At 38.4% G+C, this 25,549-nt stretch overlaps 2 protein-coding genes across 4 annotated transcripts in view; both read left to right on the top strand.

Moving 5' to 3' along the window:
• LOC115363647 (T-cell immunoreceptor with Ig and ITIM domains) overlaps positions 1-23,913 on the top strand; it is a 36,902-nt gene extending 12,989 nt beyond the window's left edge. The window contains exons 1-5 of one of the 3 annotated variants that reach the window (XR_003928609.1): positions 18,684-18,777; positions 19,108-19,443; positions 20,518-20,651; positions 21,443-21,670; positions 21,744-23,913. Coding sequence is in view for 2 of the 3 variants with exons in the window: in XM_030057917.1 (XP_029913777.1) it covers positions 18,696-18,777; positions 19,108-19,443; positions 20,518-20,651; positions 21,443-21,529 (639 nt within the window). In the remaining variant the exon portion in view is untranslated. Of the gene's footprint in view, positions 1-18,683; positions 18,778-19,107; positions 19,444-20,517; positions 20,652-21,442; positions 21,706-21,743 lie in introns of those variants that run through there. The other 2 variants (XM_030057917.1, XM_030057918.1) reach the window with 2 other exon arrangements.
• Positions 18,520-25,549, top strand: part of LOC115363644 (neuronal-specific septin-3-like) — a 96,325-nt gene continuing 89,295 nt past the window's right edge. Inside the window, 1 exon segment of the mRNA XM_030057916.1 lies at positions 18,520-18,523. The gene's annotated coding sequence lies outside the window, so the exon portion shown is untranslated.

Below are 25,549 nucleotides of genomic sequence, written 5' to 3'. Positions count from 1 at the left end.
TACTTGAAATGCAATAAAAGAAAGACATGATCAAGACACAGGGTCTATGTGTAAAACGTTTTAAAATAAATGAATACATACATAAATGAAGTCATTAGGCTACCGCTTGACTCTTGGACTAGTATGTAGCATGAGGCATTTCCCTAACACTTTATGCATTTTTTTGATTCCTCATCAAAATCATAAATGGTGTATTATCTATTCTTATCCAACACCGTTGATTTACAGAGTAGAAGCAGAAAGAACTTAAATTTGTATAAAAAATGTGGGTAATTTGTTATTTTTGATGTTCTCTGACAGAAACAGAGGCAAACTATGCCCCCAGTGTTAAATGTCATGGTGAAGCGGTCAGGTCGGGAGAGGGAAGTGATCACTATACACAAACATCTGAAACCAGTCAGTGCCAAATAAAAACATGTTTAATCTGTAAACCAAGGTACTGATGAGAAATCCTTCACTGTTTTGAAAGTGTTTGTAATCTGAAAAGCAGCTGAAATAATTTAAGTAAGGTAAGAATAAGGAGACAGAGATCCTCCATAGGTAAAGAGATCGTCTGCATATAAAGACAGTCTATACTCTGTACGAGTGATTCTCAAACTATGATTCAAGACCCCCAGAAGGTGCTGTCATTCTTTTGGGGGTTACAAGCTCATTTTTAAGAATAATAAAAAAAAAAATCAATAAACATATTTTTCCTATACAAACCTGTCATGTCTGTTTGTTTTTGGCCTTTCACTGATGAAGGTCCCGGGAGACTGTAAATTTAGACTTTAAATATATAGGTGGTTTGATTGCAAGAGAGGCGTTCAGGAGTTTATTATCCATGTCTTCAGCATTTATTTGACATGCACAATGATATGGATGCTTAAGTATTTTTAATTCCTTTTTTCTTATAAAATAATCAATAACTCAAGCGTAACAAGTGGAAAAGTTAAATTCATTCTTCCCTTGTGAACTGTTCAGTCATGTGGAGCGGTAGCCAACATGGAAGGGTTTGTGTTTACTTTGTTATAAGGGATAATGGGGCATCTTCACAGCTAAAAAAAAATAACAAAGTATCAGCCCATCAAACACCCAAAAATAAACTGAAACTGTTCTCCAGCCTTTTTGGAGATGTTTATTGTTGCAGGCTACTGTGAAACTTTCAGTGGTTGTAACCAACTTCCCATTTATTTCGCCACAAGGCAGAGTTGTTTATCATTTACAGACAGGGAAATCTGTCTGTTTATGGCCCAAGTCAAAGAATGTTTAGCTGTTACTGTAGATTCAGTCAACTTGTATTGTTGTATTGCAAGTATATTCTGTTTCAAAGTAGCTCTGGTCAACCAGACTAGTATATATCAAATCCTGTATTTAACCCACCCCCTTCCTTTTTTAAAAACATTTTCTAGACATTTGTATTCTAGAAAAAAAAAATATTTTAGCAAGACGTCATCATACAAGTCACCAAAGGTCCAGAGTCCAGCCTCACTCTGTGGCTGTTTTCACACATCTTGAATCAGCCCATATCAAATAACCTTTATTTGTCTGACAGAATGGTTCTTTGCACTGTGTCCTCCTCAGAGGCATACCCTCCATTGTTAATGATCATACTCATTGGTGAATTTAATGTTTATGAAATAAACAAAGTTCCTCTCTAATAAAACAATTTCACCTTAAGCGAGATGAATTGGGGTTCATTCACACTTTGATCAGGGTTGAAGTCATACAAGAACGAAGTTCTACTGAGTAGGCTTGAGAGGTTTGTTGAGCTGGTACCAGTAATAAAAGATAAAGTGGGGAAGGTGAATAGTTCAGATTACTATAGGCCAGTAGTGTTGGCCAGTGTCATTTCCAAAGTGCTGGAGACAGTTCTACTGAGTAGGCTTGAGAGGTTTGTCCTGACTACTGACAACCAGTTTGGCTTTAAGCGAAAGCATGGCACTGACTTATGTATTTTTGCACTAAAGGAAATTTTAGATAAATACAATAGGCAAAATTCCACAATGTTCATGCGTTTCATTGATGCTTCTAAAGCGTTCGCAAAAAAGCGTGCGTTGTCAACCATGAGAAATTGTTTTTAAAACTATCTAAAAGTGGCGTGCCTGGTTTTTTAATTAGAATCTTGGTTTACTGGTACTCACATCAGACCATGATAGTGAGATGGGGGAGTGCAACATCTGCTCCCTTTCATGTGTCCAATGGTGTCCGCCAGGGCGGAATTTTGTCTCCTTTTCTTTTTAATATGTAACAAATGAGTCCTTACCAAAAGCAGGAGTAGAAATATGGAAAAAATACTTCTTCTCTTTTTTCGCCCTTGAGTGCCACTCCTACATTTCGGTTTAGGACCCATGATTATACACAGTCATTAAGTTGTCGATTGATTGCTAGTTGATGGCTAGTAGATGGCTGCATAACGCTTTAACGGACATCACGTAACATGACTCAAGTTACCCATGATGCACCTACGTTACCGTGGTTACACACTGAGTTCGCTGGTGATGCTGTGCTGTTGTTTCAGCTGTAATCAAGGGTTAATTAGCAGGATTTAACAGCCACAGCACGGACTTTATTCGTAAAAGTCCAACACTGCAGTGTTTGTAAGATTTTATTTATACAGTCTATGGTAAGAGTAGAAACACCGAGTCCCAGTGAACGTGTGTCCCCTCTGGCGGTTGTGGCCCGAAACAACCGCATAGACCGTTTCTGCACACATGCGCATATTTGGCCTGTTCCGCGCTCTCTGTGTCGCAATCAATGCAAGAGAAGAAGTCAAGCTCATTTGCTTTTGAGGGCCCTGTGAGTTCACATCACAACATGATTGTCAGCAAGTCTGCTCTGTGGTTAACCCTGACTTCAATCCTGTGTCTCTCCTGCTGCACAGCCCTGGCTGGCAAAGGTAAGATCCTCCATGTCTGTAAAACAATTATTTAACTTTTAAAATGTGTTTCAGTGTGGTTCATGTAAAGCATGGGCTCATCAACACCTTTTCAGCTATCAGCACAAAAAATGACAGCTCATCTCAGGCTCTATAGAAAATATTAGACCATCCAACCCCTCCAACTCATTTTGGAGAAGTGTAAGAGAAAAATAAAATGTATTGTGTCCAAGTGTTGTATTAAATCTATCTATCTATCTGTCTGTCTGTCTGTGTCTGCATTTGTGTTCACCATGAAAGAGTCAATCTCCATGTCTATGTGTTGGGGTCTTCATGAGCAGGTTGAAATCCTCTCCGCTGCGGAGTCGACAAGTAATGTAACAATCAAGGAAGACCTTAAGCACAGGGTCAAGGCAAAAAAAAAATTACCCCACGCTTGACATTGTCATCAGAAACTTGACCGTGGAGGACACAGGAGCATACTGGTGTCTATACACAAAGCTTGACTCAAAAGAGATCAGTCTCAAACAGGAAAAAGGCGATGGCTCAGTCCTCCTGGTGGTGAAAGGTGGGTGCTCAGGGTTTCTGTAAGCTGTAAGTCAGTGGCTTTGCTCAAGTGCATTTTGACATATTTGTATTTGTCATCTGGCTTAATTTCCCTTTCACAAAAGTGCACAGGGAACAAAAACCATCATCTTCAGGCGATAACACATTGCAACAAGCAAAAGAAAAGAGCATGTACATTAAGAGCATGTAAACAGTATTACAAGACAACTTACAGTTTTTTTCATTCGCTTTTTCCAGTATAATGAAACTGGGATCCACTTTGTCGTCATCTTCACCTCCAAACCACAGCAGAAGTTTTCTTTTGCAAATGTGTTCATACCTTTTCATTGGATTCACACATTTTTCAGGCTCTTTTGCACAACACTTCTCACATGTGTCATTTACATGGCCATGACTCCATTGACTTCACTGTGGTAGTCAAAAGCAAAACATCTGCTCACAGCTGATAGAAATGAGCTGCATCACTATGAAATCACTAGTGCACCTGCATCACTACCCTTTCCACAAATCACCAATCACCAATCAATCAGTATGCACCTACAAAAAAGGGGCCTATAAATTGTATTCTGTGTTTTTTTTTTCTCAACTCCTTTGAGTTTTTCTGTGTAATACTGTATGTGACTTACCGTATTCCAGTTTTCCCCATCAATACAGTACAATTTCACTTCAAAGTCTTTCTGAGTTTGGATGCAATTCTTTATTGTAAGTTCACATTTGAATGTGTAGCTCACAGGAGAACCTTGTTCAAACTGACAGCTGTATTTTGTATTCTGTTGTCAGCTGTGCTATAGTACAGTAGAGCTGATTGAAGGAATCTACTCATTTGGGCAGAAGTTGAGTTGTTTGAGGGAAATATTGGATTTTGCTACTTGCTTTACAATATGTAACTATGTAAATTGTCAAAAATATGACTGCAATACACACAGGAAAAAAGTAAGGTTGAACCTGCTCAGACTAAAAAGGATGTGTTGCATTTTGGTGTTGAGTATGAAGTGAGTGAGTGGCTGGATTATGTCACTTGACTGCGAGTTGTATTGGGCGGTGACAAATTGTGCTTTTGCTGCATGTTTGAAATGTTTTGTCATGGTAAGAGCCTTTTGCAAACAAAATGTGTTATTTTGGGAAGTGCACCTCTCATTAGGCCTATGGATTAACTGTTTTGATATCAGCATTTCTGAGTTGACAAAGGAGGTAAAGCGATTGAAAAAAACTGTAGTACAACAGTGTAGAGGTGAAAATGAATCCAAGTACTGCAGTATTGACAGTGGTGCTGTAGTGACAGATGAAAGTAATTATATTTTTTTTCAGGCGGTATGTAAGTGACTGGTGTAAAATAATCATTTGACAACTTTAACAGAATAACTAATGAGTTTGAGAACAAAGTGCTGTTTAATGCCATATGTAGATTTACAGTGGCTGGTGCACAGATTTAAGTATTGCAATGTATCAGTCATTAAAGTGCGGTGTGCAGTAAATTTAAATTCACTCATCTGTTAGATAGCAATTTTGAGTCCTTTGTTATGATTGGTTACTTTAAATAAAAAAGGTTTGTGTACAAGATGTGATTCATTCACCAAAAATCTACAGTTTGTTTTGTTTTTCTACTTTGAGCCATCCAACAGAAATTGTTGCAATTCTCAATTTAATACACAGTTAGTAGCACAAACCTATACTTTAGCACAGTTATGAATAGTTTTTTTTTTTCTTTCTTTTTTTTCTTTACTAGAACACCAAAATGTCATTGTATTTGGAGAAAATTTCATTCCAAAGTCAGATATTCACCATTTGGAAACCTCTCAAAATGAGAACTGATGTAAAAATAAAATTCTCTATCATTTTATTATATGGACCTAATCGGTCTTGAAAATACAGTGAAGGCAATTTGGTATACAAGGTATACCAAGGCGGCTTCGATGCACGCCCCGATGGAGCCTCGCCACGCACACAGTCAGACTGATACCGGGACGCCACCGGAATGGAGTATATTACTCATATAGACTGTTTAGAGGAAAGACTGTTTTAATTGGACACTTACGCCAGCACGTTTTATTGTTTTATCATAAGCCAGCAGCTGTGCTATATTTTTATTTTTAATATTTTATTTGCCCAATCTACCTTGTCAATAAATTAGTTTACACATAGTTCCACCTCTGCCTCTTGTGTGTGTGTGGTGTGGCCGGGGATTTTACTCAATCAGTACAACCTTGTGACATGTCCACTTGAAAACATGTGGCTCCACCTCCCGAATTATCTCGCCTATAATATAATATATAATATGTATATAAAGCCAACTTGCTTTAGCCTCAGTAGAACCCCTGAGAAAATCTACCTCCCTCTCTCCATCGCGGATTTAGGATTTAGGATAGCGCATCCTGCCCTTAAAGGCGATGACATCTGGCACACTGATTGGTTTAACTGGCGTAACGCCCAAAACACGCCTATCCATAATATAGCGGGTAGCGCAGGTGTTTTGCGGATAGCGGGAGGTGCACAAGATAGCAACTTTTACGGGGCAACGCCTCTTGCGCAACCCTAAATCCGCAAATAACGGGTTTAGGGAGTCTGGCGCAAGATAGGGCCCCTAGTTTCACAGACCTGGCGAGGCGGGGACGTAGCGCAGATGCGCTTCACCAACTGGGTGTGGCCAGGCGGATTTTGCAAGTTTGGCACGCCATTCTCGTTGGCGCAAGTACTCCGCCGTCCCTCCTACCAGCGGAGGGGAGGAGAGAAGGCGTGGAGTGGGTTTGACACAGCCGATTCACATTTAACCAATCAAATGAGCCCCTGTCCTCGCCTTTAAAATGCGCTGTGTAAAGGCGTAATAAAAGTTTACACAGTTGACATAGAGGAAGAGAGCAGCCGCAACACACACTCAGGACAATGAGGCCAGTCTTCCCTTACGAAACAAAAATATATTGCAGTATACTGGAAAATATCATGTGATATATTAGATAATACATTTCCATATATGGGAACTAGTCTTTATATTTTACAATATATTGAAATATATGCATAGACCATACATGTCTATATATTGATACATATAAAAAAAAATATTGCAATCAAGACCAAAAACGGCACTATATTTTTACATGCAATAGTTTGTCTTTATATGTTCAAATATACTGCAATATATGCATATACCATATATGTATATATATCGCAACATAATATATAAAAGAATATATTGAGATTTTTCTTAACATTGCATATTTTCCAATAAACAACCATAACATATGCATGGACCACGCATGGCATATATTTAGGGTCCGGGCAGCTTAGGACACCGGACACTATTGTATTTCCAGGTCTTCTTTCTTTCTTTCTTTCTTTCTTTCTTCTTCTTTCTTCCAAGGAAATCATACTTCCCATGGGTTAAAACTGACCAAACTTTGCACAAAGGTCCAGTCCCATGCCAGATTACCTCAGCTGCAAACTCAAGCCAGTAGTCTTGATGGTGGCGCTATAGCAAGCCTCTAAAGTTCAAAACTTTGAAATTTCATAAAAAATCAACCATATGTGCTACAGCTTCACAACTTTCATCAAACTGTAGCCTCAATATAGAAGAAACTTTTGTACATTTAAACCTATTGAAAATTATGAAGCCATCACTCTGTTTTTTTTTTTCAAAAACTGTAAAACTTCTTAAACCTATCTCCTCCCACAATTTTTGCTCAAATGTCACCAAACCTGCTACAGAGCATCTTCAGACTGTTCTACACAAACGATGTTCACAGATTTTTGATTTATCAAAAATTAAGCCTACAGTGCATCAAAATGTTTTACTGTAAATGCTACTGTAAACATATACCTGCAAAGTCTTGCTAAATAAATCTTCAATGTTCATGAAAAAAATGACAAAATTCTGGAGTCATGGTCGATGATGTGTGGCAAATTTCAGAATTGTATCTCAAAAACTGAATTTTTGACAGCATTTTGAATTTTGCTCACATGTGAACAATTGGAGTCAATGTGAAATTTGCATTTTTAAACATCAATTTTTCACTTATGGAGCCAATCAATCATTGTTAAAAACAAATTAACATCATCTCCCTGTTGTCTAGATCAGTGTTTCTCAAATGGGGGTACGCGTACGCCTGGGGTAGGCTACTTAGAGGAACTCCAGGGGGTACTTGAGATTTTTTAAAATTATAACACGAGACTACGTTGCGTAGATCCGACCGAGCAATCTGTCAAATGTCTACAAGACTACCTGACAAACACCAGGCAAACAGCTGATTTCTCAACTTAAGTAAACAAGAGCTAAACAAGATCCTCCGTGAATTTTAATTTCTATAATTAAGTGCCTCAGTGGACTCAGCACCATGGACAGTAGGCTACCTGTAAGATTTTCCACGGAGATGTGCGGCTATATATTGTTATCAGTTATTAATTAGCCTATTAATCATTATTCATTTGTTTAGTCTTTATGGGTTTCCTGGGCCATTTATTTAATTAATTTGTCAGTTTGTTTGCGTCTGTACATTGAAATGAACTTTTAATAAATCAACACATCTGTGAAAACTGTTGTCTTTATTTCAGAGGTAAATTGATAACAGCCTGAAAAGGTGATTCTATAACTCTGTTCAGCCTTAATGTGGCTGCTTACTGTCCTTACTTTTGCTACATAGCCACATTAATCGGAGCTGATGTTAAATTGGAATGACACACCCCCAGCTGAAATGAAACATCTGCCAGTTAAAAATGACTGAGAAGTCGGTAGAAGTATAATTATCAGTCCATGAAAAAAAAAAAAATTTTTTTTCCCAGCAGATATTCTAGTTACAACATGATTGAGCAAGCAGAGCAATTTTATTTTGCTATGTTTGGTATCTATTCAGTTTCAGGAAAACACGATGTAACCACTGGTTTAGTCAAATTGTCAAGCTGCTATTGAGCTGCTACTTGCCAATTAGCTCAGAGAGGTAAGTGACTGTCTTTGGCTCCAGAGGTTGCAGGTTCAAACCTCGACTGGTGCAGAATCCACATTGTAATGTGGACATCTTAATCATGTGCTCGAAACTGCGTGAGTATGACTGAGCAGCATCTTCCTAAAAATGCCTGGACCCCATCGCTGCACAGCAGCTGTAATTTTACGTATATTTCCAATACATGTTCCCATATAATTGGAATGTCATAGATCATGTATTTATAAATATATTAACCCAGTGTTCATCACATAAATGTAAATACATTATGGAGGACTTTTATACATATAAAAGTCAATATATGAACACATATATTATATATTTATTGCAATATATGGCAAATATATGAAATGCGCAATTGTTGCTGTATTTTTCCATATATTAACATATATTGCAATATATTGCTGCAATATATAAATATATGCCACATATATGATTCACCTATATATTACACCATTTATTTCTGAGACATTTTCAAATATATAATATATTTCTATACATTGTTGTTCATATATTAAATGTAATATATTCTAATACATTACAATACATTGCATTTCATATATTGGTAAATATATTTTCTTTCCGTAAGGGTTGGCTGCTGGAATATTGCTGGAGCTACCTGCCATCCATCTATCCACCCATCCATCCATCCATGCATCTATCCTTACATTCGTCTTCCTGAGTCCCCTGTCTTTCCATTACCTACCTGCCTCACATCTCTCTTTTTCCAGCTCTGTCACCGTCTGTTAAAGTTATTGATTTTTACGAGCAAATATAAATTTAACTGGGGAGCCCCCGTTTTTGATGAATGTTTTTACCTCAAAGGATAATCCTCGCCATATTCATAAATAGCCTGCATGTTTGTTTTGCAACTTTCGACTCCATCACTTAGGCTACTGATGCAACAACACACTAGAGATTAAAACAAAGGTTGAAGTTTTTACATTCGCTGTTCTAAACGCTCAGTGTCTGGCAAAGAACTGATGCATTTTACATTTTCGACTTGTGTGGAATCAGGGTTTCCTCTAGAAAAAAAACTGGCACAGGACAACGTGCCCGGCAGGTTTTCAATTTACCGGACAAATGTTTTAAATTCCGGTTAAATATTATCTGAATTTATTGAGCTTAAAATTATATGCAGGCTATATAAGAATGATATCAAGGCATGTCAATTCATAGCGTAATATTTTTATTGAAAAGTAGGCCTAGGCTATATGAGTGCCGTGCGTGCGTAACTTCTAAAATAAATAAATAAATATTGCACAAGCCTGTGCCCTTTTAACATGAACACTGCATAGTCTCAAGTGTCTCAAGTGTCTCTCCGCAACTTGCAATGCGCATCAGTCTTGTGACCTTGTTCTCCTCCAGGCGACTTCGCTGCGCTGTTTTGATCCGGTTCTGCAGAGAAAAAACCTCTCTCTCTCTCTCTGGTACACTGGAGACAGGGATCACGCAGGCTATTTAAAAAATAAATAAATAAATAAATAAAATTACATGGAAATGTATGTTTCAATATAATTCAAATGGTGCTTAGAGGGAATATTTTCACCAGACATTTAAAAATTACCGGACTTTGGCAGATTTTACCAGTCACAGTCCGGTGATTACGGAAACCCAGTGTGGAATATTTATATATATGGAAGAAGAACTGCATAGTTAACACGAGCAACGCCAGACACCATGACTGGAAAAAAGGCATCACCATACTGGACACGTTGTTTGACGACAGGTGATCAGGTTGGGTTTTCATTACGCATGCCAAACGGTGCCAGTCTCCTTTGATCTGACATCAGTTGTGATGGACAGTCGATATGGGGATAAATTTATGTGCTGATTGAGATAGTAGCATTGAATAGTGGTTTTTGTGGGTATTTATTGCATTGTTAATGTGCCTGACATTCTGGAAACCTGCCTGTGAGGTTTTGGTGACGAGTGCGCACTGCCCACCTGTCAGCCAAACTTCCACTGCGCCGGCTCTGCTCCGCCTTGCGCTGAAAGTAGACGTGGTTTCAGATGGCGAGCTTTTGGCGCACCTCAGTGAAGCCTTTTGGCACAAAACTGTCACTGCACCAAGCTGAATCTGTCGACACCTCGGTCTTCAAAACTTGCAAATCGTCCGCCTCTCCCGTTTCACTGGTCAAAACTAGCTCTGCGCGGGGTTCGCCTCACTGCGCCACCCCGCGCTGCGCCGGGAAACTAGAGCCCTTGGTCTCACATATGCACATTACTATAATACCAGATATGTTCAACACTGACATTTTAAGTGGAAAAAACTTCAGTGTTATTGAGTATTGTTGCAGATTAAAAAGGTGGTAAATTCACTTCATGATGAGGGAGTGATGGTGACGTGATTTGTGTCCTGCAGGTGCGGTGCTGTCCTGTGAGGATAAGGACTCTTCTGAAAAACCACCCAGTACTCTGGTCCTGATGAGTGTTTTGACCGCTGGGATTGTGCTTCTCATCACCTTTGTTCTTCTCTTCATATGGATTATATTCAAGGTACCCGTGTGTTTTCGTGAGCGTGTTTTTGTATGTGTGGGTAGGTGTGTTTTTAGGTGTGTTTACGTGGATCTGCGCAAATGTTTTTTGCTCTGACTCACAAGTGCTGGTGGAATCTAAGTTTCCTTGTCACTTATTACAGGCACATGACAGATCTTACAGAAACATAGACTGTATTTGTTTTACGATTTCGGTAAATGGATAAGAGGAAAATTTAAGACTTCAGAACTGTGTCGCCTTATCATCACATTTCCTGTCAGACTCCCCAAAAATGCCATTTCCCTGACCTCATGTGTTTGAGCAGAAGACTAAAAGTGCTGCATTTTGGCAGCATAAAAGACAGATATTGTGTAATTCAGACCAGACGATAAATCCAAGTTCCACTTCCCTGTGACATTTTTTTTTTTTTTTTTTTTGAAGCTGTGTGTAGAGCATATGAGCACAACTGGCTCTTTGGTCAAGTTTTGCAGTCGCTTTCATTCTCACAGGGTTTGAGCTTGTTCTTTAATATCTCAAAGTCCAGTGCCATTATCTTATTATTTGGCCTTTGAGTGACTATAAACTTTGATTGTGTATAACAGAGGTTTTTTCCCCTGTCTTTGGATGGCAAGTGGCTGGCAATCTTGCTCTGATTGAAGGTCAAAAAATGCATAGTGACACAGTATCACAATCTATTTATTTTCATCATCATCACTCCACATCAAATTGAGAAATGTGGGCATGCGTATCTGAGTTTTGAAGTTTAGTGGGTTTCCAGTTTTTTTTTTCTTTTTTTTTTTTTTTTTTGTTTGTACTGCACTGTTTGTACAATCCTGAAGGGTGTAGAGAAGTGCAAGGGGGTCCAGTGGAGGCAAGACAAACGTAAGGAGAGAAACATTTCTGCAGCAAAACCTGAGATCTGACACACTATTCTGAATTTGATTATACACTTTAATTTAAAAAACAAAAACAAAAACATACTGTCATAGCTCTTAGCTAAAACTGCAGACTAGGCGTGAGTGATTGGATATTAATTTGTCTTTGCCTTGACTTTGTAAAATTCAATCTGTCTTTCCCTCTGCAGATATACTCCACTGAAATATTTGTTTTAAGGTATATGTGGTCTTCGGTGCAGATATTGTAAACAATTTTCCATAATGGTATATTGTTATTTATATTTCCTTATAGCTGAGTATTGTTTTTTTTTTCCATACCAGAGGTGTGGTTTCTCCTCCTCCCCCTGGCTACAGGGCTGACATGCTGCCATTTTCGTCATCATGACTTGTGAGAGGATATCCATATCAGCAAGTGTTGCCCAGCCACATTTATGCTAGATGGTCTGTGTGCAAGTTTTCAGCTCCAGCTACAGTACAGTGTGTGTAAATGTTTTTGTAGTAAAAGTGGCTGCAGTTTCCTTGTTTTTCAGACTCTCTGCTTACACACACGCACGTTTGTTCTCCAACCACTAGAGGGCACAGTCGCTGCAAAGCTGTGGCTTTCTCCTTTTATTCAACAGTTTGTTTTTGACCCAGTTACTGTATGGAAAATATGTATTTATACTGCATCTCTGGAAAAGCACCTGGGTATCAGATCATGAGTGCAAAAGTGCAAACTGTTACAAGCATCATAACCAAAGATATGATCTTTTCCTGTCTGCCTTATGCCTTAGAAATGTGGAAAGTCTAGCCTAATCTGAATATTCACAGGGCTCTTTTCTTTTTTTCCTTAATGACAAGAAATTATATCTGTTTAGTTACATTGCATAAATAGTTCAACAAATAAATTGTAAACATCTAGGTCAGGTTTTGACCAAAGACTTAGAGTAGTGTACACCCATGTGAATTTGGGCTATCATCTTAATTTGTGATTTATTTATGTATTATTATTATTATTATTAGTAGTAGTAGTAGTAGTAGTAGTAGTAGTAGTAGTAGTATTGTTATTATTATTATTTGTTTTGTTTGTTTGTTTGTTTGTCTGGGCCTAAACTTATATCACCCGAGGGATCAAGCTTTGATTGAGCTCGGTGCAGATCTCTGAAAGTGCTTGTGGACGTCTCAAGAGAAGAAAGAAAATGATAATGATACAGGGTTCATGTCTCACAGCAGCCTTTGTGATATCTGCCTGCTGTGTTCTTGGTATTTTGGGGGAAATTCATAAAGAGGGAACTGCCACACAGGGCAAATTAGATGAGGAGTGAAGAAGAAGGCTGAAGAGGAAACAGGAAATAGGAAACAAACGGGGGAGCGAGCAGGTAACCCAGCAGCTCGGTGTGGTCAGGGAGAGCTTTCAGCTGAAGGAAGTTGTGTAAGAGCTCTGCGTGCAAGTGTAAACAACGACAGAAATAAAGACTGACATCTCAGACACTCATCACAAGTTGTGTGCAATTCAGATTTAGGCCCACATTAACAAGCAAAGAAACAAACCACCAAACAAATAAATGAGAGAGAATAGATTTTAATGTTGAAAACACCACTATTTCTCATAAGTGTACAATTTTATGCATCACCAAGTTTTTCCTTGTTGTTATTTTCTTCACTTTGAGAAACCTGGAAAACAGAAATGTGAGATCTCTGCTGATGTTTTACTCATGTAGAAAATCTACTGAAGTAAAAGCAAAATTCATTTAAAATGTTGTAAAGGTTACTGACTTTTTCAAAACAGTAACTGTGTTAGCTGTGATCTTTAGCTGTGAGAGTACACAGTTCAAACTACATTCTTTTAAAGGTGCATTGTGCAAAAAATTGCTGACGGTTGACTGAGGTGAAGACTGTGTAGACTCAACTGACAAATGTGGACATGGTTCTTGAGATGAAGTTCACCTAGGGCAGGTGAAGAAGTGGCACTTGTCTCTATGCCGACTCACTGGTCCCCTTATTTTCCACACTTATTCCACATTTGGCAGGTTGAGTCTAAATTGTCCTTACTTCCATGGCCCATCTGGGATTTTTCATTATGCAGCTTTTATTGTGAAATTTGAAAACAACAGAAAGTAGAACCAACGGAGAAGAAGCAGGTTCCTCTTCTCACTTTTGGGTTAGGGTTAGGGAACAGATTGCAACAGAAACAATAAACTGCATTATTTTTCCTAGAGCAGATGAGACAGCTCCGCTTAATTTTTTTCTCATTCACCAGTGTTCACCTATAGTGATAGTGATAGTGATAGTGAAAACGTCTACCATCCTGCCTCCTGGGAAATGTGAATGAACAACTTCAAATGGCCATCTCTGAACAATATAGCAGATGGCCAGTCAAGTGGATCAAGCGGATGTGCTGCTGATGCATTCATGTCAGAGGAGGATGTAGACGCCTGTTGCATCTCAGTCATGATCTCTGCAGGTGCAGTGAGGACAGAGGAGGAGGTAGAAGCCTGTGGTAATAATAATAACAACAACAATAACTTTATGTATATAGCACTTTTCTAATAGCCGTTACAAAGTGCTTTCAAAACAAGGACAGATAAAAGAAAGGACCATCCGAAGCACAATCACAGTCAACACATAAAACAGTAAAAATAAAATTAAAATATTGGATAAGAGTAACACATAAAAGTTACAGATAAAATAAGAACAGATAAAATAATAATAAGCAAAAACCAAAAAGTAGAAATAAATTTTGAGAGGCAATTTAAAAAGAAGGTACCTCAGTTATGATGTCTGCAGGTGCAGTGATGACAGAGGAGGATGTAGAAGCCTGTGGTAATAATAATAACAACAATAATAACAATAATAACTTTATTTATTTAGCACTTTTCGAAACAGCCGTTACAAAGTGCTTTCCAAAAAAGGACAGATAAAAGAAAGAACCATCTGAAGCACAATCACAGTCAACACATCGGGTAAACGTCCCTATAAAGCCCACCAAATCTGCTTTTCAGACATTTTTAATATATACCGCCCCAATTTAAGTGAGAACATTTTAGTTAAAATGATAGTCTAATGTCTCATTTGAAGTGTCAATAATTGATTTATACCAATTTTTAATGTTTTTATTGTTTAAGTGGTCAAAATATGTCAAAAGTCTGGCATGGGCTTAATGGGTACTTAATGTACCCTTTAAGCCCATGGGTGTTCCAAATAAGCCCACTTCGTGATTTGCTGATAAATACATACATATATTTAAAAATCTTAACAATCCAAACTTGTTCTATTACAATATGTAATCTCTTAGCTCTCAATAGCTATTTTCATTTTGTCTCTACTCCTTTCCTCTGGCCTGTCAATGCCATTTGACATAGGCGTGATCAGCCTTTTTGCTGTGTTGTCAACACAGAAAAAGCTCAACTTTAATCATGTCTTCTTTGGAATGTAGCCAAAAAACTATTCATGAACAAAATCAAAATTAGAATGGAAATTACTCTTCAATACTTAGTTACTTCACATACAATACAATACTAGTGCAGATGTTTTTATCTAGATTTCTAAAGACCTAATGACTGAAAGAAAAACAGTTTCCTGCTTCAACACTAATATTTTAAGGATAATAAATGAGTCAATTTCAGTATTTACAATTAAACAGAGAACTTTGATTGATTTTTAAAACATAAAAACACAGGTTAAAAAGAAACAATTAAAACTATTTTGGAGTAACATTAAAGACCCCCTCCAGGTAAAATCCTCAGTGAGGGAGAAAAAGTAGCGGGGAAACCCCTGTTAAACCAAATATTAATCAGCAGTGTATTCTTAAGTAAGCTTACTTTAAAACATTACTGGAGGTCAACTTTAAAAGATACAGTTAGTCAGTTAGTCATAACAATAAACATCCATTAAAAAACAACATGTGTACAACAGTCATAACATCTTAAAACTTGTGTATAGCCTAACTTAAGCAAGATAAACAAGATGTCAACATTTCTGCAATTTCTACTTTCTCCAAGGTTAAACATAGGCTCTTTGAGGTGAGTTACTATAATGCTACTTGAAGGAAATCTCCTGCTCTACTCCTGGACCCAGGTAGACCTCGTGTCCCTGTTGTGCATCAATGCTCAGCTGCCCCTTCACTCTCTGCCTCAAGACTTCCTGTCAACTCCATAAGTTCTTGCCAGAACTGAGAGATTTGTCATTGTTTCCTCCCTGTAAAGGCGGCATGCTTCTGCCATGCGTGGGCATGAGCTGTACTTTTTTCGAGTTTTAGTCATCTCATCTGAAAAGTAAAGGGTCGAAAATTATGCTAATGGTAGGATAGAATGTAGGCCTATCCAGAATGAGTTGACCTATGCAATATCACTGATATTAAAATTTGGGTATTTAATTATCTGAATTATGAAGCTGATTCATTAGGTGAGGTCAGAGTTAGGCAGGAAAATGGTTCAAAAGTCAAAAGGGAGAAAATCTCCATTGAAACACAGTCAAGTGGGTTTATTTTTTTTTTTCTAGTGTCCCCTTTAAGCCCACTTGGTAAAAATGTTAATTAAAAAATAAATAAAGATAAATATACACATGTATTATCTATTTAACAGTATAATAATATATCATGCATACAAAAATGTAAACTATACATGCTTATCATGCTTTATATCATTGCAATGAACAATGCTATGCGCTAACTATATTGATGCAGCATATGGGCTGTTTGCTAGCATGCTAAAACATATTTTTTCTAATTCTAGTAAAATTCTAACATATGTTTTATTTAAAGCGCTAATCTCTTAAATTTTGATAACAAATGAGTCCTTACCAAAAGCAGGAGTAGAAATATGGAAAAAAATACTTCTTCTCTTATTTTGCCCTTGAGCACCACTCCTACATTTCCGTTTAGGACCCATGATTATAGAACAGTCACAGTTGTCGATTGATTGCTAGTTGATGGCCAGTAGATGGCTGCATAACGCTTTAACGGACATCACGTAACGTGACTCACGTTACCCATAATGCGCCTACGTTACCATGGTTACACACTGAGTTCGCTGGTGATGCTGTGCTGTTGTTGCAGCTGTAATCAAGGGTTAATTAGCAGCATTTAACAGCCACAGCACGGACTTTATTTGTAAAAGTCCGGCACTGCAGTGTTTGTAAGATTTTATTTATATAGATTATTCTCCTACCTACCTACATCCAGCTGACAAACAGGGTCAAACCAACTGTAAAAACAGTTAAAGTGTGGACAGATGAAGCTGCAGCGGCTCTACAGGACTGTTTTGAATGCACGGACTGGCAGATGTTCAGGGATTCTGCTACCCAGGAGAACCAAATTGACCTTGAAGAATATACATCATCAGTGACATCATACATCAGCAAATGTGCTGATGATGTGGTAAAAATAAGGACAGTTAAATCATTCCCTAATGAGAAAGCCTGGATGAATGGAGAGGTGAGAGCTCTATGTAGAGCCAAAAAAGCTGCCTTCAAGTCAGGTGACAAAGAAGCCTACAACACTGCTAGAGCAAAACTGAAAGTTGGCATCAAGGAGGCAAAGTGAAGGCATCAGCAGAGACTGGAGAGAGACCTCAACACCAACAACAGCAAAGACTTGTGGCAGGTGGTCAAAAGCACTCACCCCCATCCTGATGAAGTGCTTTGAGAAACTGGTTCTCCAGCACATAAAGAACAACGTCCCTGCCAGTCTGGACCCTCAGCAGTTTGCATTCAGAACCAACAGATCCACAGAGGATGCCATCTCCACTGCTCTCCACTCAGTCTTCACTCACCTTGAGAAAAGCAACCCCTACACCAGAATGCTGTTTGTTGATTTCAGCTCAGCTTTCAACACAATCTCCCCCATGAAGCTGATTGGAAAACCGAACACTCTGGGCATCAGTACCACTCTCTGCAACTGGATACTGGACTTCCTCACAAACAGACTCCAGTCAGTTCGGATTGGCAGTCTCTTCTCCTCCACTCTAGTGCTCAACACCGGAGCGCCCCAGGGCTGTGTGCTCAGCCCCCTCCTGTTCACGCTGTACACCCATGACTGCAAGCCCCGATATGGAGAGAACAGAAAACAACCTACTGCTCAACGTCAGCAAAACCAAAGAGCTGATAGTTGATTTTAGAAAAAAGGAGGCAAAGACACACAACCCTGTCTACATCAATGGAGCTGAGGTGGAGCAAGTGAGCAGTTTTAAGTTCCTGGGAATCAACATAACAGAGAACCTGTCATGGACTTCACATATCTCTGCCCTGGTTAAAAAAGCTCAGAAATGGCTGTATTTCTTAAGGAAACTTAAGAAAGCAAAATTCCCACGCCAAGTTCTTGTCAGCTTCTACAAAGGAGCGATTGAAAGCATCCTGACTGGAAACATCACAAACTGATATGGGATGTGCAAGGCCCAGGACAGGAAGACTCTGCAACGAGTGACTAAAACTGCCCAAAACATCATTGGCACCCATCTACCAAGCATCAGTGATATCGGGGAGGTGAGGTGCCTGCGCAGAGCCAAAAGGATCCTAACAGACAACACCCACCCCAGCCACAGCCTGTTCACCCTGCTGCCATCAGGCAAAAGATACAGAAGTATTCGCTGCCGTACCACCAGACTACAGAGCAGCTTCTTCCCTCAGGCTGTGAGATTAAATGCACCATCTGAACTCCTCCAGGCTTAATAATTCTATTTTCTACACAATCAATCAATTAATCAATCAAGAGGGAACCACATTTTAATTTCACTATACAACCTGTTGTATAATGACAAATAAACTTCCTTGTATCCTTGTATCCTTATTTATACAGTCTATGGTAAGAGTAGAAACACCGAGTCCCAGTGAATGTGTGCCCCCTCTGGCGGTTGTGGCCCGAAACAACCGCATAGACCGTTTCTGCACACATGCGCATATTTGGCCTGTTCCGCGCTCTCTGTGTCGCAATCAATGCAAGAGAAGAAGTCAAGTTCATTTGCTTTTGAGGGCCCTGTGAGTTCACATCACAACATGATTGTCAGCAAGTCTGCTCTGTGGTTAACCCTGACTTCCATCCTGTGTCTCTCCTGCTGCACAGCCCTGGCTGGCAAAGGTAAGATCCTCCATGTCTGTAAAACAATTATTTAACTTTTAAAATGTGTTTCAGTGTGGTTCATGTAAAGCATGGGCTCATCAACACCTTTTCAGCTATCAGCACAAAAAATGACAGCTCATCTCAGGCTCTATAGAAAATATTAGACCATCCAACCCCTCCAACTCATTTTGGAGAAGTGTAAGAGAAAAATAAAATGTATTGTGTCCAAGTGTTGTATTAAATCTATCTATCTGTCTGTCTGTCTGTCTGTCTGTCTGTCTGTCTGTCTGTCTGTCTGTCTGTCTGTGTCTGCATTTGTGTTCATCTGCCTGCCCCTGCTGATCAAAGGCAACACTGGACCAGTATGGAAAGAGATCGGAGGATCCATCACTATTCAGTGTAAAACCACCATGAAAGATTCAATCTCCATGTCTTTGCGTTGGGGTCTTCATGAGCAGGTTGAAATCCTCTCCGCTGCGAAGTCGACGAGTAATGTAACAATCAAGGAAGACCTTAAGCACAGAGTCAAGGCAAAAAAAAATTACCCCACGCTTGACATTGTCATCAGAAACTTGACCGTGGAGGACACAGGAGCATACTGGTGTCTATACAAAAAGCTTGACTCAACAGACTACAGTCTCAAACAGGAAAAAGGCGATGGCTCAGTCCTCCTGGTGGTGAAAGGTGGGTGCTCAGGGTTTCTGTAAGTTGTAAGTCAGTGGCTTTTCTCAAGTGCATTTTGACATATTTGTATTTGTCATCTGGCTTAATTTCCCTTTCACAAAAGTGCACGGGGGAACAAAAACCATCATCTCAGGCCATAACACATTGCAACAAGCAAAAGAAAAGAGCATGTACATTAAGAGCATGTAAGAGCATGTAAACAGTATTACAAGACAACTTAGTACAACAGTGTAGAGGTGAAAATGAATCCAAGTACTGCAGTATTGACAGTGGTGCTGTAGTGACACATGAAAGTAATTATATTTTTTTTTCAGGCGGTGTGTAAGTGACTGATGTAAAATAATCGTTTGACAACATTAACAGAATAACTAATGAGTTTGAGAACAAAGTGCTGGTTAATGCCATATGTAGACTTACAGTGGCTGGTGCACAGATTTAAGTATTGCAATGTATCAGTCATTAAAGTGCGATATACATGCAGTAAGTTTAAATTAACTCATCTGTTAGATAGCAATTTTGAGTCCTTTGTTATCATTAATTATTTTAAATAAAAAAGGTTTGTGCACAAGATGTGATTCATTCACAAAAATTCTACAGTTTGTTTTGTTTTTCTACTTTGAGCCAGCCAACAGAAATTGTTAAAATTCTTGATTTAATACACAGTTGGTAGCACAAACCTATACTTTAGCACAGTTATGAATAGTTTTTTCTTTCTTTCTTTTTTTTTTTCCTTTACTAGAACACCAAAATGTCATTGTATTTGGAGAAAATTTTATTCCAAAGTCAGATATCCACCATTTGGAAACCTCTCAAAATGAGAACTGATGTAAAAAATAAATTTCTCTATCATTTTATTATATGGACCTAATCGGTCTTGAAAATACAGTGAAGGCAATTTGTTATACAAGGTTTGACCCACTCACATATGCACATTACTATAATACCAGATATGTTCAACACTGACATTTTAAGTGGAAAAAAACTTCAGTATTATTGAGTATTGTTGCAGATTAAACTGGTGGTAAATTCACTTCATGATGAGGGAGTGATGGTGACGTGATTTGTGTCCTGCAGGTGCGGCGCTGTCCTGTGAGGATAAGGACTCTTCTGAAAAACCACCCAGTACTCTGGTCCTGATGAGTGTTTTGACTGCTGGCATTGTGCTTCTCATCACCTTTGTTCTTCTCTTCATATGGATTATATTCAAGGTACCCGTGTGTTTTTGTGAGCGTGTTCTAGTATGCCTGTGTGTGTAGGTGTGTGTGTAGGTGTGTTTGCGTGCATCTGCGCAAATGTTTTTTGCTCTGACTCACAAGTGCTGGTGGAATCTAAGTTTCCTTGTCACTTCTTACAGGCACATGACAGATCTTACAAAAACATAGACTGTATTTGTTTTACGATTTCGGTAAATGGATCAGAGGAAAATTTAAGAGTTCAGAACTGTGTCGCCTAAACATCAGATTTCCTGTCAGACCCCCCAAAAATGCCATTTCCCTGACCTCATGTGTTTGAGCAGAAGACTAAAAGTTCTGCATTTTGGCAGCATGAAAGACAGATATTGTGTAATTCTGACGAGACGATAAATCCAAATTCCACTTCCCTGTGACATTTAGAGCCACAAGACACTCATTCTCATTGCACTAACTGTTTTCCAGTGTTGATTTCCATATTTTTTAGTACATGTCTATAGGCCAAAAATTAACAAGTTATTTCCTCTACAGCTCTGCAGACATTTAAATGAGTTATTGAGGAAACTGTGTCTTCCTGAAATAGTTAGATTAATTCTTGATTCAAGCACTGACCATATCTGACAGTTTCTCTTACAGGAGTTGTAGATTTACATGCATTTGTCAATAATCATCTCATACACTTTGATGGAAGAAATCAAAGAGGAAAAGAGAAATGGGCATATGACCATATTACATGTGTTGATAATAGCCTGACAGTAAATAATACAGAATATCTTAGTTGATGATGGCAATATCTATCTTTGTGCTAGATCAAGGCTATACGCGGCAGCCCAAAACCAAGGCGGGTCAACACCAATGATGTTTACGAGGACATGCGGGGCACCATTAGACGCTAGAGGTGCCAGTGTGGGAAGTGATGTGATGCAAGCCGGCGCCTGAAGAGCCCGAAGAGCCTCACTCTCGCTGTACGCTGGAAGCTCACATGATATGGAGCAAGTAGCAGCTTTCCACGTTTCTCTGTGTATGTGTGTGTGTGTGTGTGAGAGAGAGAGAGAGAGAGAGAGAGAGAGAGAGAGAGTGTGTGTGTGTGAGAGAGAGAGATAGAGGGAGAGAGAGAGAGAGAGAAAGAGAGAGAGAGAGAGAGAGAGAGAGAGAGAGTAATGTGCATGTACAGCAAAATGGTAAAATCTGACAACACATTGCTACCACAGACTATGTAGGGGACAATGGGGTAACATGAGCCACTTTTTGCATTTGATAATTTTATTGCAAAATAAATGTGTATTTGTTTTAAATAATAGTTATAATATATACCTCAGGTGGTTGTGTACCCATCGAAATCAAAACAAGTTATCTAATTATTATGGTTTTAGAAAAATGACCCCTCAAAAACATGTGGTCCTTTGGCACAACTTACCCCACGGTAGGGGTAAAAAGAGCATTGAGACGAGGTAAACTGAGCCCTCTAGTGGTAAGTAGTGAGATACTTTTGAATGTTATTAATGTCACCAACTTAACAAAAGCAAAAACTCACAATTTAAAGTTAAACATAGTGTCTGTGGAAGGCAGTGGCTCTTGAAAATGATATAGCCTGCAGGGTGGTGGCACTGTCTGAAGAGTTCAAAGCGGTCACGACTTCGGTGAAAACACATTATAGTAATGCTGTTTTTACTTGCTTGCTGACTCAAATGCATGTTCTCTGCATTTTAAGGGAATTAATCCATGAAATTGGTCTGCAGGATTCTTGATGTAGCTGGCAAGTTCAAACTCTATGTTATCATCAAAAATCAGATGAGCTTTTGCTTGGCTGGAATAACCTGTTCTGGAAACGTCCCTTCGTTTTGTTGCTACATGTCGTCAGTGTGATCCTGTCTATCCTGTGGCAACAGACATAATGGAGCCAACCTCTGACACGTGTCTTGCTGCTCCTTTTAAATCATCCAAAGAAAGTGAGCCGCTATTTGTCTTTTTTTGCACTACCTTACCATCTTGATCTCTAGAAAATCAGAAAATAATTGCACAGGTTACTCTGCACGTATGTAGCCTTTTTAAACTATTTAAACACAGCCTCCATTTGACGCTGTTTCAACGCTGTTTCACAAAGTGGCTCGAATCCACAAGTATCCACAAGTTTATGAACTTGTTTTGTACCTTACACTGACTTAAATTAACATCTAACAATGTCCAAAATTTATCTATTTTATTTAAGATACAAAACAGATAACTTAAGATACATGATTAATTTACTTTACATGACAAACATAAATTTTTCTGGCTCTGGTTTGATTGCCACTCTCTCAATGATGGATTCCATAATGTGAGTTATACTTCCTTAATTTGTGGTCACATGATTACTCTTGGCTATGGTTACCTAGATAGAGAGGGTGGTTCATTTTATCCACTGGCTCAACCTACCCCATTCTCCCCTATATGTGATTTTGCAGTGACATAACATAGCTCCGTCTGAAATGGAGAAAAAAAAACACAAGCCTTTGGGTCAGGCTTATTTTTAAGCACCAAAGAATCAAAAATGCGCCCCAGTTTGGGCAGCCTTTGATGCATTGTATTTTTAATGTAAATAGGTCTTCTGTGACTGAAGCTTTTTTGAAAGTTTTTTGTTTGTACAGGTGTTCATACCATCCCTACAGATGTTTTAATCAACTACATATAGGAATTGTTACTTGAAATGCAATAAAAGAAAGACATGATCAAGACACAGGGTCTATGTGTAAAAAGTTTTAAAATAAATGAATACATACATAAATGAAGTCATTAGGCTGCCGCTTGACTCTTGGACTAGTATGTAGCATGAGGCATTTCCTAACACTTTATGCATTTTTTTGATTCCTCATCAAAATCATAAATGGTGTATTATCTATTCTTATCCAACACCATTGATTTACAGAGTACAAGCAGGAAGAACTTAAATTTGTATAAAAATGTGGGTAATTTGTTATTTTTGATGTTCTCTGACAGAAACAGAGGCAAACTATGCCCCCAGTGTTAAATGTCATGGTGAAGCGGTCAGGTCGGGAGAGGGAAGTGATCACTATACACAAACATCTGAAACCAGTCAGTGCCAAATAAAAACATGTTTAATCTGTAAACCAAGGTACTGATGAGAAATCATTCACTGTTTTGAAAGTGTTTGTAATCTGAAAAGCGGCTGAAATATTTTAAGTAAGTTAAGAATAAGGAGACAGAGATCCTCTATAGGTAAAGAGATCGTCTGCATATAAAGACAGTCTATACTCTGTACGAGTGATTCTCAAACTTTGATTCAAGGCCCCAGAATATTTTTTTTATTTAAGAATAAAAAAAAAAAAAATCAATAAACATATTTCTCCTATTCAAACCTGTCATGTCTGTTTGTTTTTGGCCTTTCACTGATGAAGGTCCCGGGAGACTGTAAATTTAGACTTTAAATATATAGGTGGTTTGATTGCAAGAGAGGCGTTCAGGAGTTTATTATCCATGTCTTCAGCATTTCTTTGACATGCACAATGATATGGATAGCTTAAGTATTTTTAATTCTTTTTTTTTTCTTATAAAATAATAACTCAAGCGTAACAAGTGAAAAAGGTAAATTCATTCTTCCCTTGTGAACTGTTTAGTCATGTGGAGTGGTAGCCAACATGGAAGGGTTTGTTTTTACTTTGTTATAAGGGATAATGGGGCATCTTCACAGCTAAAAAAAAAATAACAAAGTATCAACCCATCAAACACCCAAAAATAAAATGATGAAACTGTCCTCCAGCCTTTTTGGAGATGTTTATTGTTGCAGGCTACTGTGAAACTTTCAGTGGTTGTAACCAACTTCCCATTTATTTCGCCACAAGGCAGAGTTATTGTTTATTATTTACAGACAGGGAAATCTGTCTGTTTATGGCCCAAGTCAAAGAATGTTTAGCTGTTACTGTAGATTCAATCAACTTGTATTATTGTATTGCAAGTATATTCCGTTTTGAAGTAGCTCTGGTCAACCTCCAGACTAGTATACAGTATATCAAATCCTGTATTTATCCCACTCCCTTCCTTTTTTAAAAACATTTTCTAGGCATTTCTATTCTAGAAAAAAAAAAATAGCAAGACGTCATCATACGTCATCTCATATCAAATAACCTTTATTTGTCTGACAGAATGGTTCTTTGCACTGTGTCCTCCTCAGAGGCATACCCTACATTGTTAATGATCATACTCATTGGTGAATTTAATGTTTATGAAATAAACAAAGTTCCTCTCTAATAAAACGATTTCACCTTAAGTGAGATAAATTGGGGTTCATTCACACTTTGATCAGGGTTGAAGTCATACAAGAACAGGGCAACAGTTTATTAACAGTATTGCTTTAGCTTATACAGGTTTGCGTCAATGCAAATTCTCCATTTTCACTACTTCACTGCATCTAAATCTAGACAAGTTTAAAAGACACGTTGAAAGAGTAGCATCCACACTCAGATTAGCAGGATGACTCAAGAGATCTGATGTATGAGTCAACTGGAACTAAATGTCATTTTGTTTGTACAGAAACCTCACCGAGTAGCAGTCTGCAGCAGAAGCGAATGTTTACTTGTGCATTGCATGTATGTGGTCACCAGACGTGACTTTTTTCCCTACAGCAAGCAGTCAAGCTCATACTTGGCATGAAAGTGTGAAATGCGTGCACTTGTGCGTGTGTGTAGGTGTATTTGTTTTAGAGTTAGGGTTAGTGTATTTGCATGCGAGTGTGCACTTAAACATAATTGTCCATTTGCAGTGTAGGTATGTGATATGTACATGAGAGTTGTGGGGCAAAATCGTCTTGAATAAATTAAGAAGACTAACAAGGAATTGAAACTGTGATGTTTACCAAATGGCCCAGTCGCATCAGAGGAAGCTGGGACCCCATTTACAAGAAAAAGAAAAAAAAGAAGACA

Source organism: Myripristis murdjan, chromosome 8 (assembly GCF_902150065.1).
Source record: "Myripristis murdjan chromosome 8, fMyrMur1.1, whole genome shotgun sequence".
NCBI lineage: Eukaryota > Metazoa > Chordata > Actinopteri > Holocentriformes > Holocentridae > Myripristis > Myripristis murdjan.
The sequence above is the reverse complement of the archived record's forward strand: the minus strand, read 5'-3'. Positions and strand labels throughout refer to the sequence as shown.